Source organism: Acinonyx jubatus, chromosome A3, assembly GCF_027475565.1.
Source record: "Acinonyx jubatus isolate Ajub_Pintada_27869175 chromosome A3, VMU_Ajub_asm_v1.0, whole genome shotgun sequence".
NCBI lineage: Eukaryota > Metazoa > Chordata > Mammalia > Carnivora > Felidae > Acinonyx > Acinonyx jubatus.
Window position 1 is genome coordinate 65,891,837 of NC_069388.1, and position 19,057 is coordinate 65,910,893.

Sequence of the window (19,057 nt, forward strand, 5' to 3'; positions counted from 1 at the left end):
AAAAACAACTCTCTAAAATAAAAAGAGTATAAAATCTTTTATGATTAATTCTTATGAGTATAGGAATTTAAAGTCATGTCTATTTAAAGAAAGTGGACAGTATAGAAACTAGTTTTAAATGTTTATTCTAATGTTCTTTGAAGTTCTATAGATAACAAAGTCAAATTTTAGAAAGATTATTCACAGTGATGTTATCCTACCAATCATGGGCTGTCAACACAAAGACGATGAAGAAGACAAGCCAAAAGAATACCTGAAATGGAAGAACATCCTACCAAAAGATGTTATGCTTTAATTTCCATCCTTCCCTTACAAATGTGTAATACGTTACAAATCTCTTCATCAATCCTTAATGAAAATATCTATCTGTAGCATCGCCTAGAATTGTTTAAAAACAAGTTAAAAAATTTGTAAGCCCAAATATAGGTGTACAATGAGGACTAGATTATTACGATGAACTTTAGTTAAGTGACCATCACCACAGGTCTTTTAAAAATGAGGAAGTTTACTCAGATTAAAATTATCTTGGCACCTCAAATCTCCCTTGTCAATGAGACCAGAGGAATGCAAAAACGTGATACTAGAATTGTACGTTAACTCTGGGGCAAAGTGTAAAGGCAACGCGAGCAGAGAAATACTAGCATAGTGGTGCCATTACAAAATGAGAGTTCCATTTAGGAACTATAGGCAATATAGGCCAGGGGAGAAGGGGAGATTTTCAAGATTCTTATGTTTTGATATCCTCCATACCTTTGCCCAGACTCCCCAGTTCCCATGCTTCCTATTTCCCTATTCTTTGGAAAACAGAGGTACAATTTACAGTGAAATGTCAATTTCTTTATTCCAGCTGGAGAGGGGCAAGTGGTCATCTCCACTCTTTATTATTTGTTTGCTTGTTTATTTATTTTATTTCCCCCACTCTGCTTTCTTATTTAAAGGCCCAAGTTATAGCCTACATTTTAAGTGAACTATTCTTCTCAGGTTACAGTTACCCCAGGAATATGATGCACTGGATGGTCTAAAACCATTTAAATCTAATCAGAATTTCATAAAAGAGTGCTCCCTCCTGGTCTAGATCAGTTTTAAAACAGTTCTACATTAAGGCTTTGGAACAAACAATAAAAATAAAAAATTTCCTTCACTAATTGATGATTTGTATATGTGAATCCAACATTCCTCTGTTGCTTGATTCATGCTATACAACAGCAATACAACTTCACTGTAACCCGATTTGCCTACCATATCATCACCTCTTCTCCCATCTCAGACTCCTTAACAAAAAATGTTGCCAATGTTGTACTAGGACTTAAAAATTGCCTCAATGAAAATTAGACATTAAATGAAAAGCATACCTGAATAGACACCAAAGACCATTATTTTAAATTAGTGGTCTAAGAGAGCTCAAAAAGTTGTGCCTCTAAAAATCTGTGTAAAATGACATAATAGTATTTAAAATATAATATTATCCATCAAGACACTAATTAACTGCTGCATCAGTTTTAGAACTGATATTTTATTATCACTGTATCTCTTATTAAAATTCTGCCAGTTAAAAAAAATTTTAAAGCACTAAAATGGAATGATGAAACCATTAATTCTCCAAGTGTAGTCTAAAAACAACCTGCATTCAACTCACTTATAGTGCTTATTAAAAATGCATATCCTAATCCCCATTTATATTATTTATTATATCTGGGTGATTTTTATGCACACTTACATTTGAGAACTACTATATTAGATCTTACTCCCCTCAAAGATTCATCAATTCCCTAAGGACACCATCTTCTCTACATGCACATAGTATTAGATTCATGAATTTACAGATTACTGCACATTGATTTTAAAATATGATGCTGAAATTTCTTTTTAAAATTTTGAGAGAGAGAATGTGTGTGTGTGTGTGTGTGTACAAGCAAGGGAGGGGCAGAGACAGAGGAAGAGAATCTCAAGCAGGCTCCATGCTGTCAGTATAGAGCCTGATGTGGGGCTTGATCCCATGACTTATAAGATCATGACTTTCACTGAACTCAAGAGTCAAGACACTCAATCGACTGAGCCCCCACAGGTGTCCCTAAAATAAAAATATTTAAAAAAATAGCTTAACTGATAAGAAGTCAGGTTTTTTTTATTAAGAATAAATGTTCTTACCATGCCATGATCAAATGTGAACACACCAACATCACGTCCATGATGGATATGATTCCGTCTAATAATTGGGTTTCCATGATTTTTAACCCAAATCCCAGCTAAAGCATTATTGGAAATTTCATTATCCTCATATATTCCCTGCAACAATTAATCAGAAATAGACATTAGCAGAACTTTAAAAAAAATTTAAAAAAGAAAAAACCCCACAAAATTAAAAAATACCTGTGCATGATCTGTTATATAAAGTCCAACATTTTCACAGTCACTGATGTTACAGTGCTTGATAGTGGGACATGCTCCTTGGCCACTAACACATACTGCTGAGCCAACTGTAAGAAGAAAAATTTATTTAAAAATCTACTGGACAACAATACAGTGACTTTTTTTTTTTAAGAGAGAGAGGGAGAGAGATAGAGGAAGAGCAGGGGAGAGGGGAAAAGGGAGGGAGGGAGGGGGAGAGAGAGAGAGAGGGAGAGAGAATATATATCCAAGGCAGGCTCTATGCTCAGTGAAGAGCCCAATGCTGGATCCCACAGCCCTGGGATCATGACTTGAGCCGAAATCAAGAGTTGGGACACTCAACTGACTGAGCCACCCTGGCACCCCAGTAACTCATTTCATAATAAAACATAATGGAAACACTAACCTGTACATGTACTTCGGATGATACAGTGATCAATAATAGGGCTACAATTTACTGTAATCTCTAAGCAGTGGTGTGCATTATGGTGTTGAGCAGATTTGTCATCAGGGTTAAACTGAAAAGGAGAAATTCTGCTTGAAACAGACAACCACTGCCTTAAACGATTTCAACATACATATTCTAAATCTTAAATTCCTTACCCTTATTGTCATATATCCAACATAAGCATCCTCAGAACCTTCCATAAAGACGAAGGTTGAATCTCTAGTGTTTTCAATTATAACTTTGTCTGCTACTTTTCCAGGTGCTGTGGAGAAGATATTTTAAAACACATTACCTTTATTTTTTTAAAGCACATGATTTATCAGATGAAATTGAAATAAAAATTTTTTTAATCAGTAAAAATATTCTGCCATAAAACTAATAATAAAAAAATCCTTTTTATTGTTTTAAGTTGGGTACTTTTTTTGGAGGAGGAATTTTTTTTTCATTTTTTAAGAAAAATTTTAATAAAAAAATTTAATTGAAGTATAGTTAACATACTAGTTTCAGGTGTACAATACAGTGACTTGATAATTATATACATTACAAAATGCTCACTGTAATGAGCATTTGGAAGTGTAATTACTCTGTCACCATCACAAAATTATTATAATATTACTGATTATGTTTCCTATCCTATACTTTTCAACCTGTGACATTTATTTTATAACAGGAAGTTTGTACCTCTTAATTTCCTTCCCCTTTTTCATCTATCTGTCCACTTACCTCCCCTCTATAAACAACCTATATGTTCTCTGTATTTATGAGTCTATTTCCTTTGTACTGTTATTTGTTTTGTTTTTTAGATTCCATATATAAGTGACATCACTTGGTATTTGTCTTTGTCTAATTTATTTCACTTAGCATAATATGAGGGGGAAGTTTTAAAAAAACATTAGTATTGAATATATAAGAATATTCATTTTATCAGGTAACTATGTTTCACTGGCCTTTTCTACAGGCCATCATATTTAATGTGGATATTATTTGAGTACTATTATACTCATTCATATATAACAATACTCCTAATAATATTTAACTACTAATAGTATTTAGTATCAAATACAATGACAGATTAAAAAATGGTTTCTTGTGAAAATAAAATCACCTCTGGCAGCACCAGAAAAAGAAGCTTAAGGAGGAGAAAGAAGAAGGGGGATGATAAGTAGGTAGAGAAGGAGAGAAACCTCCCAATTTAAACTTATTTCCAAACTGGCCTTGATTTGGAAAGTACTGCAAGTCACTAGGCAAAATTTATTATACCTTCCCCCCCTATTCTCTATCATGGAAATGGAGCAGGGAAGCACAAGGGGCAGTAAATAAAAATTTCAGTTACAAGTAATAAATGCTAGCTATCTTAAAATGGTCCAGGTACAGTGTCCTTAAAAAAGGCAGAAGAAATCTTGAAATGACTGATCAGTGCTCAACAACTGTTACATTAATTCTTAGAAACCTGACCAATAGCACAAAAAAAATTTATAAAGGATATCTGTTTCATTAAAAACACAGCAATAAAAACATTAACCATCTTGATTTTCAAATAAAAGATAAAACAAGTATCTTTCTTTCTTTAATGAATAAGACAGTTGGACAAAGTACAGACATCAAGAAATATATACATCTTAAAAAAAAATTCATCTATAATGTCTGAACTATCATGTTTTCATTTCTGTGATATGCAATATTCCTGTTCTTTCTTACCATTAAGGTATTACCAAGGTTCCCCTGGATTTTAAGTCACTAGTGTTAAAAAAAAAAAAAAAATCACGTAAATAATATATTAAATTTTTAATGACAATGCATCTCAAAATACCTGCACCAATCATGGTGATTGGAGATTCAATATATATCCATTCATCAGTGTATATTCCAGAATGAACAAAGATAAGTCCATCAAAATGAGCTTCTTGTACCCCACCAAGGGCATCTTCAATTGTATCATAATACTACAAAAAAACCCAAAAGCATCAGTACAGAACTGAAAGATTACCATCTTAAGTCTTGTAAAAATACAAATCAAACATACCAACATATTTTCTCTTCCTTTATATCTTGCAGGATTACTGTAGAAATGTTCAGCAAATCCTGGCTTTACATGTGCACCTTTATACTAAAATGTCAAAAAACAAACCAAACAAAACCAGAAACATTACTAATATAAACATTATATTCTAAATTAATTTTGTATTATATATTTTTTATTAAATATAAAAAAGGTTTTAATTATTCGAATTTTCTGTTGCATAGTGCAATGTAAATTCTGAAACAGCTTATGACTCAGTAATATCCAGTAAGAAAGGACAAAATTTGCTAATCTCAGCACTACTGATATTTTGGGACAGATAATTCTTTGTTGTGGGGTTGTCCTGTGCATCACTGTTAAAATATTTAGCAGCATCCCTGGCCTCTACCCACTAGATACCAGTAGAATCCTCTTCTCCAGTGTGACAACCAAAAAGGTCTCCAGACATTGCCAAATGTCTCCTGTGGAGCAAAACCATCCCCACCTGAGAACCACTCATAAAAGACCATAGGAAAATTAAGGTAAATGTGAAACTTTAAAACAACTACTGAACACTAATAATTTAAGAAAAAGTTCAAAGAGATCCATATAAAGTATAACTGCTCTTGGGCTACTGATGCTTACTGCCACTGTTTAAATTATTAATAAATACATCAGCAGTTAAAAAAATTGTTGAATATTTTGTTGACTGATAAATATTCACTGCCTTAAAACCTATTCTTAAGTTTAAATAAATTTTTTAAAAAGAAACTTTTAGTTACAAATATAAATCAGTATTTTCCATTTATACTTCATACCAACTGCTGGAAACTCTCTTTCCAAGGATTTGGATGTTCATATTCTTCTGGATTAATCTGGTAGAATTTGCCAGGTTCAGGATGCATCATAGGGCGAGTATATTCGAAAACTTCCATGTATAATCGTTTCCTGAAGGAGAAAAGGAATGAAAGATTTCTTCATAAAATGTCCTTTAAAACAACTAGAAAGGGGCGCCTGGGTGGCTCAGTCGGTTAAGCAACCGACTTTGGCTTAGGTCATGATCTCACAGTCTGTGAGTTCGAGCCCCACGTTGGGCTCTGTGCTGACAGCTCAGAGCCTGGAGCCTGCTTCGGATTCTGTGTCTCCCTCTCTCTCTGCCCCTCCCCTAATCATGCTCTGTCTCTGTCTCAAAAATAAATAAAAAAACATTAAAAAAAAAAAAAATAAAAACTAGAAAAATTATCTGATGCTTTAAAACATGTAAGAATATAAAAAACCAAAATTTTAAATGTAAAATGGTTTTTGGCTAAAATAATATAACTACATATAGGGACACCTGGGTGGCTCAGTTGGCTGAACATCTGACTTCAGCTCAGGTCATGATTTCACAGTTCACAAGTTTGAGCCCCACATCTGGCTCTGTGCTGACAGCTTAGAAACCTGGAGCCTACTAAGGATTCTGTGTCTCCCTCTCTCTGACCCTCCCCTGTTCATACTCTCTCTTCCTGTCTCAAAAATAAATAAAATTTAGAAAATAAATAAATAAACAAACAAACATTAAAAAACAATATGTAACTACATATAAAAAACAGTACACCTCCCAAAATAAGAAGTGTCAATTCTTCAAAATTTGCTTAGGGGAAAAAAGGTTACCCTTACTGTAAAAGGCTCATACGGTTATTATTTAAAAGGATGGCTTTTAGGTTGCCTGGGTGGCTTAGTCAGTTAAGCACCCAACTCTTGGTTTCGGCTCAGGTCATGATCTCATCATTTGTGAGATCAAGCCGGGCATTGGGCTCCACGCTGACAGTGTGTGGCCTGCTTGGGATTCTCTCTCTTCCTCTCTCTCTGCCCCTCCTCCACTCACACATGTGCATGCTCTCTCAAAATAAATAAATAAACTTTGAAAAAAATAATTAAAGGATGGCTTTCAGTGAAATACTCTGAACCTAATTAACTCTTGTATATCTTTACATGTTATTATCAAGAGCCAACAAATCTCTGAAATGTACTGATAGTAACTATTTAATCACTTCCTGTAAAAATTGGTATTTTCTTGCAGTCTTTTTATCTACAGATAGTTTCATTTATTACAGTTATGATTATATAGCATATAAAATTCTGTATTCTGCTCTCTAAAAAAATTTTTTAGAACATAGCATTTTACCATGTTAGTAGCAACTCTTGTAAAAATCACTATTAATTGCCTGTATCATCATCCTCCAAGTAGATGTTACATTATTAGTCCATTTCTTCTTGCTAGACATTTAGATTTCTAATTTTCCCTATTATTAACTGTGCCATTATGAAAAATTTGTACATAAGGAAAAAAAATTTCCAGAAGTGAATTACGTTGGTCAAAGGGCTTGCATACTTTAAGGCTCATAAATACAACTGTCAAACTCAGTGATGTTAACAGTTTTCCAAAAGTGATGTAACAAAATCTACACTCTCATTAAACTATCAGATTGAATTACCTGTTTTCTTTTTCTTAAAAAATTACCTATTTGAAATTAGACACAGTTCTATTTCTAAAAAGCTTAAATTTAAATGAACAACATTTCCCACAATCACTCAGTTGCTATTAACTGATAAATAGCACAGAAATTACTTCATTTTTTGTTTTATAAATACCGCTTAGACCAACAACCTACATTTGTGATAAACAGATAACATGGAATTTATAAGCATTCTAATGTTGTTCCAACTGTTTAATTTTAACTACCACCTCACACTTCAACTTCCCTACCATCTTTAGCATTTAGGGCAGCAAATAATATATCTCAAGATAATAAGAAATAAATTTTCACTTACCACAAAATTGGATCATTAGCAAGCTCACTGAAGCGTTTACACACACAAGCTGCTCTACAAAGATCCTGTTCCAGCAAGTAAGAGAAGATTTTTAGAACCACTTCATCTGGCAGTTTCTCCTGAAGATACTGTTCAGCAGGTGCTGCTATAAAGAGATTAACAAACAGAATTTAAACTATTTATTGCGGTAGTGACAACTTTCTCATTATGTAAAGAGCATTATTTTCATTTTATCTAATGAATAGCTTTTATTGTTTGATGACAATCATTTTATAAGCATTTTACTTTCATAGATAATATACACATTTACCTTCTTCTGTCCTAACTTAAGTATTCTTTCTTTTAGCTGTTATGTACCACTTCAGAAACTGGTTAAACACATAAAATGTATTTTTATACAACAATTACAGTCAAAAGAGATCAGGTTCTCATGTTTATTCTATAGTATCACCTTTTCAATTCAAAATGTGCCATTAATCTATATTTAATAAAATTTTAATTTTTGCTATCAAACAAAATTAAAAAGAGTATTTAACTCTATCCCTTAGTTTTCCCAAAGGAAATACCAGATAGATCTTGTGATTTTCCAGATACTCTTGCACGTTTTGCACGATGACCAAAGTTTTCTGTAGTTGAAGTTGAGGCACCCTTGAAAAACAAAAGGAAAACTAATTAAGCAAATATTTTTACCATACGTAATCATTATTTCTAAAAAACGGTGACATTTCAGGGGCACCAGGGGGGCTCAGTCGGTTAAGCGTCCGACTTCGGCTCAGGTCATGATCTCGCAGTTTTAGTTTGAGCCCCATGTCAGGCTGTGTGCTGACAGCTCGGAGCCTACAGCCTCCTTCAGATTCTGTCTCTCTCTCTCTCTCTCTCTCTCTCTCTGGCCCTCCCCCACTCATGCTGTCTCTCTCTCAAAAATAAATACACATTAAAAAAAATTTCTTTTAAATGGTGACATTTCCCGTTTTATTTCTTAACAATTCCTTCATTACAAAAAGAAAAGGAGTTACTTTTATTTACCTCCATACTGCTCTTTGTAGGACACGCTGTTCTTTTTGGCAACAGAGTTTTTCTACGAAGTTGGTATGGACTATTTTGTGCACCAGGACCTGATTCTTCAGCAACCATATCTGCAGGTACATCATCATCTGTTATAAAAAAAAGCAATATGAAAAATGACACCCATTTTTTAAAAAAAGCTCTATGGATGCAGTATACTTTTAAGAAGCTTCATAAATTTGATAGGGGGAGAAGGGGTAGGTACAACTTTTATATAAAATTCCAGCCAAATGGATAAATATCTGAAAGAAATGCTAGACTTCTACTTCATTTCTTACTTCAAAACAAATTCCAAAATAGAGCATGTATTCAAGTACAAAAAAATCTATCACTAAAAGAAACCAAAGGTAATTATTTTTTGTAATGTTAAAGCGGAGAAGAAGTAGAACACAAAATCTGGAAGGCATTTAAAAAAAAGGTGAGGAGCATGTTCACTTGATGAGGAATGGGAAGACTTACTAATACATGATTATAGCCCAAGTAGGGTGAGAAGAGTAGCGTGGCAAGAGATGTCAGAATCAAAGTGGAATGAGGAGGGTGTCCATGCAGAGGGACAGCTAAGTGGAGGATGGGTATCACATATCAAGTAGGATGAAAACAACATTTTGCAGACGGTGGTCTGGCATAGGGTGCTAGAGCTCAACAGGGTAAGGAAGCTTGTGTGGGAGAAGGGGTGGCCTGAAATGGAGAGTCAGAGCAAGAGCAAGGAGAGAAGGGCATACAGGAAAAGGGATGGTGGAAGTGGAAGATTGGCTGCATACAACAGAGGGATTCATCAAATAATTAAACAATAATGGAAGCCAGGTTTCTGTCAGAGAAGAGAGTTAAATTATAAAAAGAAAACTAGAATAAGAACTTGGGTGTTAAGACTGGAATTGGAGGTTATCAATGTGAACTCATGGTTTTCTAATACATAAATACATATGTAAATGTTTGGATGTGGATAAATGTACCTGCATATATTTCCTAGCTCTGTCCACTGACAGAACCTAGAAAGCAGTTGACACTCCAGTACCAATGAGTATGACTAACATTTGGATCTTGGCTTCTGATAACATTTTTTATAAAAAGGATAAGGGCTCCTTGGAGAAATGGCTGATTTTAGGTCGTTGGAAATTTTAAAACAAGCCTGGAATATCTTGTGGCAGAGAAAAGAAAATGCTCAAAGAATGATGAAGATGTGTCAAAAAGACACAGAGGTCAGCTTAAATGATCACTCACTAGCAAAATTATGTTGGAACATCAAAATTCATAATGACAGTGAAAGTATTATAATCCAATGAATAGAAAGCAACCCATAAATTCATATTGCTAGAGATAAATAATTAACTTTAAAGTTTGATATGGAATGGCACGTTTGAGTACCTCCCCTCAAATACTTATTAAGTAGAAAGGGAAAAATAGTAACTCGATAGCAGAGATGCCCATCAGACACTGCCTTAATCAAGTGATCAACATGACTATCATCAGTAGGACAAACTGAAACTGTGTGCCACCTGATAGCATACAACAGGATCACAACTGCTATGATAAAGATATATATCCTAAATTTAATTTGAGGAAACCTCAAACAAGCTCAATTTGTTCTAATTTGTTTTGAATAATCTTCAAAACTGTCAAAGTCATGAAAGTCAAGCAAAGTCTAAGGAACTGTTCCAGGTTGAAGAATATGGAAGAGATATGGCAACTAACATGGTTCTGAACTGGATCCTTTTGCTAAAAATTTGCCATTATGACAATTAGTGAAACTTGAATGGGAGTTAAAAGATTAGAAGGTAGTAATGGGTCAATGTTAACTTTCAGATTTTAATAGCTGTAGTACAGTGATTTAGGAGAATATCCTTGTTTGTAGGAAACATACACCCTAACGTATTAGGAGGTAGCAGGATAACAGGCTGGCAACTTACTTTTGTGGGGGTTCAGAAGGAAAAAACCTTCCTTGTATTATACTTTTAAGTACAAATTGTTTAAAAAAAAAAAAAAAGAGGCTAATAGAGGCACCTGAGTGGCTCAATCAGTTGAACGTCCAACTTTAGCTCAGGTTATGACCCCACCCTTCATGAGTTCAAGCTCTGTATTAGGCTCACTGCTTGTCAGTTCAGAGCCTGGAGCCTGCTTCAGATTCTATGTCTCCTTCTCTCTTTCTGCCCCTCCCCAACTTGTTCTTGTTCTTTCTTTCTCTCTCTCTCCCCACCTCCCCCCAAATAAACATATTGATTTTTTTTAAAGCTAATCAATTTGAGTAATATATAAAAAGTTTTAAAATTCTGCTTGGAAAATTAACACCACAAACATAATCAAGAAGCAACCTATTAGGAAAAAAATTTTTACAATACATGTCACAGAAGGGTAATTTCCTTATTTTATCTGCATGCCTACAAATCAATATGGAAAAGAAACAATTCAATAGAAAATCAGGCCAAGGACATGAATAGACAAGACAGAATTAAGTTTAAATGCTAATAAAAATGACAATGAGATTAAAAAAAATGTTTATATATTTTGAAAGAGAGAGCATGCACGAGAGAGAGAGAGAGAGAGAGAGAGAGAGAGAGAGCGCGTGTGCAAGCGCACAAGGGGGATGGCCAGAGAGAGGGGGAGAGAGAGAATCCCAAGAATCATGGGGCTCCATCTCACAAACCATGAAATCATGACATGAGCTGAAATCAAGAGCTGGATGCTTAACCCATTGAGCCACCCAGGTGCCCTGACAATGAGATTTTTTACGTGGCAAGTTATCAAATATCAAAAAGTGTGATCAAATACTAGTATCATTAAAGGATAGCATGAGGGAAAAAAGATTCCTAATTGCTTTAAGGAGAGCAGTTTGGCAATTGCTATTATTAATAAGGAATTCCATTTCTGCGAATTGATTCTGCAACTATATTCACACATATGGGCAAAGTAGTATGTACCAAGATATTCACTGCAGTTGTTTATGATACTGCGGGATAACAATCAAAATGTTCATCAATAACTGTTAAATAAACTTTGGTACAGCTATACAATAGACTATTATGCGGTCATTACAAAATACAAAGCAAGGACAGGGCTCCTGGGTGGCTCAGTCAGTTGAGTGTCCGACTTCGGTTCAGATCATGATCTCACAGTTCATGGGTTTGAGCCCCACACTGGGCTCACTGCTGACAGTGTGAAGCCTGCTTCAGATCCTCTGTTTTCCTGTCTCTCTACTCCTCCCCCGCTCAGGCTAAGATAAACAAACATTAAAAAAAATTAGATTTTTGTACAATTACGGAAGTTGTTTCAGGTTCTAAGCCATATGCCTAGGTTTTAGTGCTAGCTCTATTTTGAAAATGCCTAAGACCACATATCTCCCATGCCCATATATGCACTAAAACTCCAACCCAGATCCCTTAGGACATACAGTCCAGAACCAAAAAGTCCCTGTGCTATTTTATACAGTAGCACCTACTCCTACTTACTGCTTTGATTTGACTTCTCTCATTTCTGGCTTCTTCTTTCCTTCTTTAGAGCTTAACTACGCATTTACATTTCTGTCCTTGTTTTGTGTTACATTTCTGTATGTTTGTGGTAGGTATGCATGTGGGGATAATATCTCTATCACCCTGGTTATAATGCTGCTAGCAATCAGTTTCTACAACACTCAAAAAAGTACATTCTTAAAACTTTTCATCCTATACAACCTTCTTCTCTCTCACCCCACTCCTATTCCTGTTTAAAATCGATAGATCTTGGGGCACCTGGGTGGTTCAGATGGTTGAGCGTCCAACTCCTGATTTCAGCTCAGGTCATGATCCCAAGATCATGGGAACTGAGCCCTGAATTGGGCTCCAGGCTAAGCGTGGAGCCTGCTTGAGGTTCCCTCTCTCCCCGCCTCTGCCCCTCTTTCCCACTCATGCCTTCTCTCTAAAAACAAACAAAACCCCTCAAATCTATAGATCTTATTATTACAGATACCTAACTCACTCACCCATCCTGCCCTGGAATCCTTGCCTTCTCACCATCAACACAGCAAATATTAAAGACTAAAAAGTAAGGAATTCAGAGGTACTAACAGAAAGAAAAGGTGTTGGTTAACTCAGCTGCACCCAGAAGTTCACACCAAACAGATACACAAAGCTACATAATTTGAATTGTGTAATGCCATAGTAACCTCAACTTCCTATCTGTAAACACTGTCTTGTTCTAAAGCACTCAAAGCTCAGTTCTAAAAGAACTGTTATTGATTCTTATTTGTGCTGAGGTAAAGAATCTGTGCTAAATTTCTATATAGTTTTCATAATAAATTACCACTGACTGTTCTAAAAGGTATTTAAAAAGGGGTCATTCTGAAAAGATCACTTGGCCACTATTGCAATATGAAGCAAAGGAGAAAGATTAAAAAACAAAACAACTCTAGTCATTAGTATTCTCTTCATTTTTTGAATTCCTGTAGTACTGTATAATTATCTGCAGTAGTGTGTAAGTACCATATATTCTTTGCAATATCATAGCTACTTTATGTTATTATTTACTTTTTTGGTATATTCCATATTTTCTTGACAAAAATATAAGCTTTGATGGCCAGGTCTCTCATTTATATTCTTTCTCAGTATCTACTTTGTTGTCCAGTAGGTACTCAAAAAAATGTTGATTCACATCTATGGAGAACCTCTTCAATTCAAGGAGTTTTCCCCAAAAACCATCCCTAGTGGTGAACTATGATGACCTTAGATACTACTTTACAGAAAATAAAAATCTGGACAGGAACTGCTTCATGTCTTTCTACCTTCAACTCCAATGAACTTATATACATGCACATGTATGATTTTTTGTTCCCTCCTAAAATTATGAAGTATTCCCAAGATAGATTTGGCACATATGAAGCAAATAAACAAAAATTTTGTTAAATAAATAAATGAAACAATGAATAAAGTGAACGATCAATGGTAACTGCCATACTAGCTCCAATCCAAGAATCAAGAAATCATAAAATATTATTTATGGCTTTGTTCCAACAACGAAGTCTAAAAGCAAGCCCTCAAAATAATATTTTGTTGAAAAAATTTTAACTTTATAGTTGCACTTTTACACCTAGTATTAGAATGTCCATATTTAAATGCCAAGCTGTAATCTAAAACTAAAAAAAAAAAATCTCAATACAAAAAATGCTCAATTTCAACCATAATTTACAGAAAACATAATTTTCAGTTAGGAAATGTTCTCAACCAGAGAGGTCTAATAGAAACAGAATGTGATTCATATATGTAAATTTTTTTAAAGTTTATTTTTTTAGTAATCTCTTTTACCCAACATGGGGCTCAAACTCACAACCCTGAGATCAAGAGTCACGTGCTCTTCTGACTGAGCCAACCAAGCACCCCCACACATGTAATTTTTCATATTCTAGTAGCTGTATTTGAAAAAAAAAAGTGAAATTAATTCTAATATAATTTAACCAGATATCTAAAATGTATTTCAACATTTAACCAATACAAAATTGAGATATTTTACATTCTTTTTTCATACCAAATCTTTGAAAATCAGTACTTATTTTTACCACATTTATTTTCAGACATGCCTTATATCAAGTGCTCAACGGTCACATGTGACTAGTGACTACCCAAATTGGATAGTGTACACACCCACACATTTTACTAAGACCTTATCAGTGCTCAAAAAGATAATAGTGTGCAATTTAAAGGGATGCTTACACACACACACAGATTTAATTTTATAATTTTTAGATTTTACTGTAAACCCTACATTAATATACCAGAGTCTTCACTATGAATAGGAACCAAGGTTTAAGCAAAGCCTTCTGGAAAATAAGCACATTTCTTTCTTTAGCTAAAAAATAATCTTTGAAATCTTTGATATTAAATACATTGAAAATTTATATTAGGATTTATTCCAACAAAAGAAGAGACTTAAGTCTATACATTCTGAAACTAGAAGAATACCTTAATTTTTACATACTTAACTATCTTAAAGGTTTACAAAAAAACTGTATTAGTGCTTGGATGGGGTTCAAAATCTATACACTAGGTTATACACCAACCTAAAGTTAGAGTTTATGGAAATTAATTTACAGTGGTTTCCAACCCCCCACAAATATTATACATATTCCACGTTACTTACCCATAGCCACAGATCAGATTGGAAACTTAAGCAAATCTGTGCTAGTAACTGTGTGTTTAGAAACAGCTCCCAGTCTCACATTGTAAAGAACCACACTTGACAACTGTTTCTAACACAGTTGCGAACTACCACAGCTTTTTCCAACTACTAAAAAAATCCACTGAATAAACTGAAATCAAGATAAAATTCATTTAAAATGTTTTTAAATATTTTACTTAAAACTTAAGCATTTTACTTAAAAATTTTTCTTAAATATTTTAAGGTAGAGAGTCCAGAAATAAAGTCATAATATGTAATTATTCAAGACATTATTACATATTCCATTCACATATTCAGTTATTAATTACACACATACACACACACTTCTGAATTTCCAAAACAACATGAACTATAGGGATTATCTAAGACTGGTAAAAGAAAAAATATTTACACTTTGACCACTGAATAATAATCTTTAGAAGCCACTTCTTTGATATTATCAACACTTACTGAAAACTCAAACAAGGCTTCATTTCAACAGAAAAAATTTAGACCAACTCATTCTAAACTGCCGAACATAAAGTGTGTTCAACAAATATTTGCTGAATAAATGTAGAATGAACGAACGAATGTGCCATGCACCGTATGAGTTACTGGTGAGACAGAGCAACCATTAATTCTTTCAATGTCTGGTAGAATTTACCAGTGGAGCAGTCTGGTCCTGGGCTTTTGTTTGCTGGGAGGTTTTTGATTACTGAGTCAATCTCCCTACTAGTAATTCATCTGTTCAAATTTCCTACTTCATCATGATTCAGTCTTGGTAGGTTGTATATTTCTAGGAATTTATCCATTTCTTCTAGGTTGTCCAATTTGTTGGCATACAACTTCATTCTAATCTTCCAATGCTAAAACAAACAAAAAAAACCTCTCCCAATCTTTTGTATTTCTGTGCTCTCAGTTGTAATATTTCCTCTTTCATTTTTTATTTTGTGTCCTATTTCCTTTTGTCTTGGTGAGTGTAGCTAAAGGTTTGTCAATTTTGTTATCTTTTCAAAGAACCAATTCTTAGTTTCCTTAATCTTCTCTATTGTCTTTTGACTCTCTATTAATTTCTGCTCTAATCTTTGTTATTCTCTTCCTTGTATTAAATTTGGGCTTTTTGTCTCTTCCTAGTTCCTTGAAATATAAAGTTGTCTCAGACTTTCTTGTTTCTTGAGATAGACATTTATTGCCACAAACTTTGCTCTGAACTGCTCCTGCTGCATGCCACGTATTTGTCTGTCACATTTCCATTTTTTTTGTCTCAAGGTATTTTTTGATTTCTCTTTCGATTTCTTCTTTGACCCACTGGTTGTTCGGTAGCATACTATTTAATCTCCACAAATTTGTGAATTCTCTGGTCTTCTTTATATAATTAATTTTCTAGTTTCATACCATTATGGTTGGAAAAGATGCCTGATATGATTTCAATTCTCTTAAATTTATTAAGACTTTTTTTGTGGCCTAACATATAATCTATTTTGGAAAATGAGTCTCTTGTAAGGCAGCATATGATGGGTCTTCTTCCTTTTATGATGGGTTCTTGTTATGTTCTACCAAGCATTCAAAGATTTAATATCAACTTTTCTAACCTCTTTCAAAAATAGAAGAGGACAAAACTCTTCCAAAGTCAAGGCAGACATTATCTTGATAGCAAAACCAGATAAGATGCCACAAGAAAATTATTGGCCAATATCCCTGATGAACATAAATATAAAAATCCTCAATGAAATATCAGCAAACTGAATTCGACAATACATTAAAAGGAGCAGACACCATGATCAAGTGGGATTTATTCCAGGGATGCAAGAAGGCCTAACAGCTACACATCAGTCAATGTGATACACCACGTTAACAAAATAAAAGAAAAAAATCATATGATCATCTCAATAGATGCAGAAAGGGCATCTGACAAAATTCAACAACGATTTATGATAAAAACTCTCAGCCAAGTGGGTATAGGGAACATACCTCAGTAAAGGCCATATAAGATAAACCCACAGCTAACATACTCAATGGTGAAAAGCTAAATGCTTTTCCTCTAAAAACCAGGAACAACAAGACCAATATGCTCACTCTTGCCACTTTATTCAACACAGTATTGGAAATCCTAGCCAGAGTAATCAGGTAAGACAAATAAAGGCATCCAAATTGGAAAGGAGGAAGTAAAACTGTCACTATTTACAGGTGACATAGTATATATACAAGACCCTAAAAACATCAAGAAATTGTTAGAATAAATTCAATAAAGTTGCAGGATACAAAGTCAATACACAAAAATTTGTTGCATACATGAAGAATTAACTATTAGAAATTAAAAAGAAAACCCATTTACAAATGCACAAAAACAAAAAAATACCCAGGAATAAATTTAATTAAGGAGGTAAAAGACCTATATACTAAAAACTAGAAGACATTAATGAAAGAAATTGAAGAAACAAATAAATGGAAAGATATTCTGTACTCATGCATTGGAAAAATTAGTACTGTTAAAAAGTCCATACTAACTCAAAGCAATATACAGATTCAACACAATCCCTTTCATAATCCCAATGGTATTTTTCATAGAAACAGAACAAACAATTCTAAAATTTGTATGGAACCATAAAAGACCCTGAATAGCCAGAGCAATCTTGAAAGAGGAGAACTAAGCTGGAGGCATCACACTCCCAGATTTCAAAATATATTACAAAGACATAGTAATTAAAACAGTATTACATTGGCATAAAAAGACACATAGATCAATGGAACAGAATAGAGGGCCCAGAAATACACCCACACATATAAGGTCAATTAATTTACAACAAAGGAGCCAAGAATATACAATGCAGATAGGACACAATAAACAATGTTGGAAACACTGGACAGCCAAATACAAAAGAATGAAACTGAACTACTAGCTTACACTACACACAAAAATAAACTCAAAAGTGGATTAAAAACTTCAAACCGTAAAATTCCTAGAAGATAACATAGGCAATAAACTCCTTGACACAGGTCCTGGCAATGATTTTTTGAATTTGACACCCAAGGCAAACCAACAAAAGCAAAAATAAATAAATGGGACTACTTCAAAACTAAAAAGCTTCTGCACAGCAAAGGGAACAACAAAATGAAAAGACAACCTATTGAATGGAATAAAATATCTGTAAATCATGTATCTGATAAACTAATATACAAAATATATAGAGAATTCCTACAACTCAACAGCAAAACAAAAATGAAACCCTAACAATACAATTTAAAAAATGGGCAGTAAATTAGAATAGACATTCTCCCAAAGACCCACAGAAGGCCAACAGATACATGAAAAGATGTCAACATTTATAATCATTGGGGATGCAAATCAAAAGGGATATCACCTCACACGTGTTAGAATGGCTATTATCAAAAAGACTAGAATAACAAGTGTTGGCGATGTAGAGAAAAGGATCTCTGGGGTGCCTGGGTGTGTCAGTCAGTTAAGCAAGTGAGGTTAAGCATCTGACTCTTGACTTCAGCTCAGGTCATGAGGTCAAGGGTTCATGACTTCAAGCACCACTGTCAGTGCAGAACCTGCTTGGGATTCTCTCTCTGCCTCTTCCCCACCCATTCACACTTGCTTACTCTCTCAAAGTAAATAAATAAACTTAAAAAAAAAAAACCCAAAAGGATCTCTTGCGCACTTCTGGTGGGAATGTAAACTGGTACAACCACTATAGAAAAAAGTATAGAGTTTCCTTAAAAAGTTAAAAGTAGAACTACCATATGATCCATTTGGTATCCACTTCTGGGTATTTACCTGAAGAAAACAAAATACTAACTTGAAAAGATGTATACACCTCCCACCCCATATTCACTGCAGCATTATTTACAATGGCCAATATACAGAAACAACCTAAGTGTCCACTGATTGATGAATCGATGAAAAAATTGTATATATACACAATAGAATATTATTCAGTCATAAAAAAGGATGAAATCTTGTCATTTGTGGAAACACAGATGGATCCTGAAGGCATTACGCTAAGTGATGTAAGTCAGATGAAGAAAAGACAACTACCATATGATCTCTCTTACATGTGGAATCTAAAAGAAAATAAAAAACTCCAAACACAAAACCAACTCCCTGCCCTGAACACCAAGTTCATAAATACAGACAACAGAATGACAGTTGCTAGAGGTAGAGGGTGGATGGTGGGAGAAATAAACTTTTTGTCTGCAGGCTAAATAAGTCAAAAAAA

The 19,057-nt window shown here is 34.2% G+C and overlaps 1 protein-coding gene across 2 annotated transcripts in view; it reads right to left on the reverse strand.

Annotated features, from left to right (window-relative positions):
- The window catches only part of FBXO11 (F-box protein 11), an 83,929-nt gene that overhangs the window by 16,412 nt on the left and 48,460 nt on the right, over window positions 1–19,057 (reverse strand). The window contains exons 2-11 of one of the 2 annotated variants that reach the window (XM_027072508.2): window positions 8,676–8,803; window positions 8,216–8,297; window positions 7,650–7,794; window positions 5,654–5,783; window positions 4,860–4,943; window positions 4,647–4,779; window positions 2,992–3,098; window positions 2,795–2,906; window positions 2,371–2,477; window positions 2,149–2,286 (exon numbers count right to left, since the gene is read on the reverse strand). In XM_027072508.2, the coding sequence (XP_026928309.1) occupies window positions 2,149–2,286; window positions 2,371–2,477; window positions 2,795–2,906; window positions 2,992–3,098; window positions 4,647–4,779; window positions 4,860–4,943; window positions 5,654–5,783; window positions 7,650–7,794; window positions 8,216–8,297; window positions 8,676–8,803 (1,166 nt within the window). The remainder of the gene's footprint in view (window positions 1–2,148; window positions 2,287–2,370; window positions 2,478–2,794; window positions 2,907–2,991; window positions 3,099–4,646; window positions 4,780–4,859; window positions 4,944–5,653; window positions 5,784–7,649; window positions 7,795–8,215; window positions 8,298–8,675; window positions 8,804–19,057) is intronic. The other variant, XM_053200566.1, reaches the window with a different exon arrangement.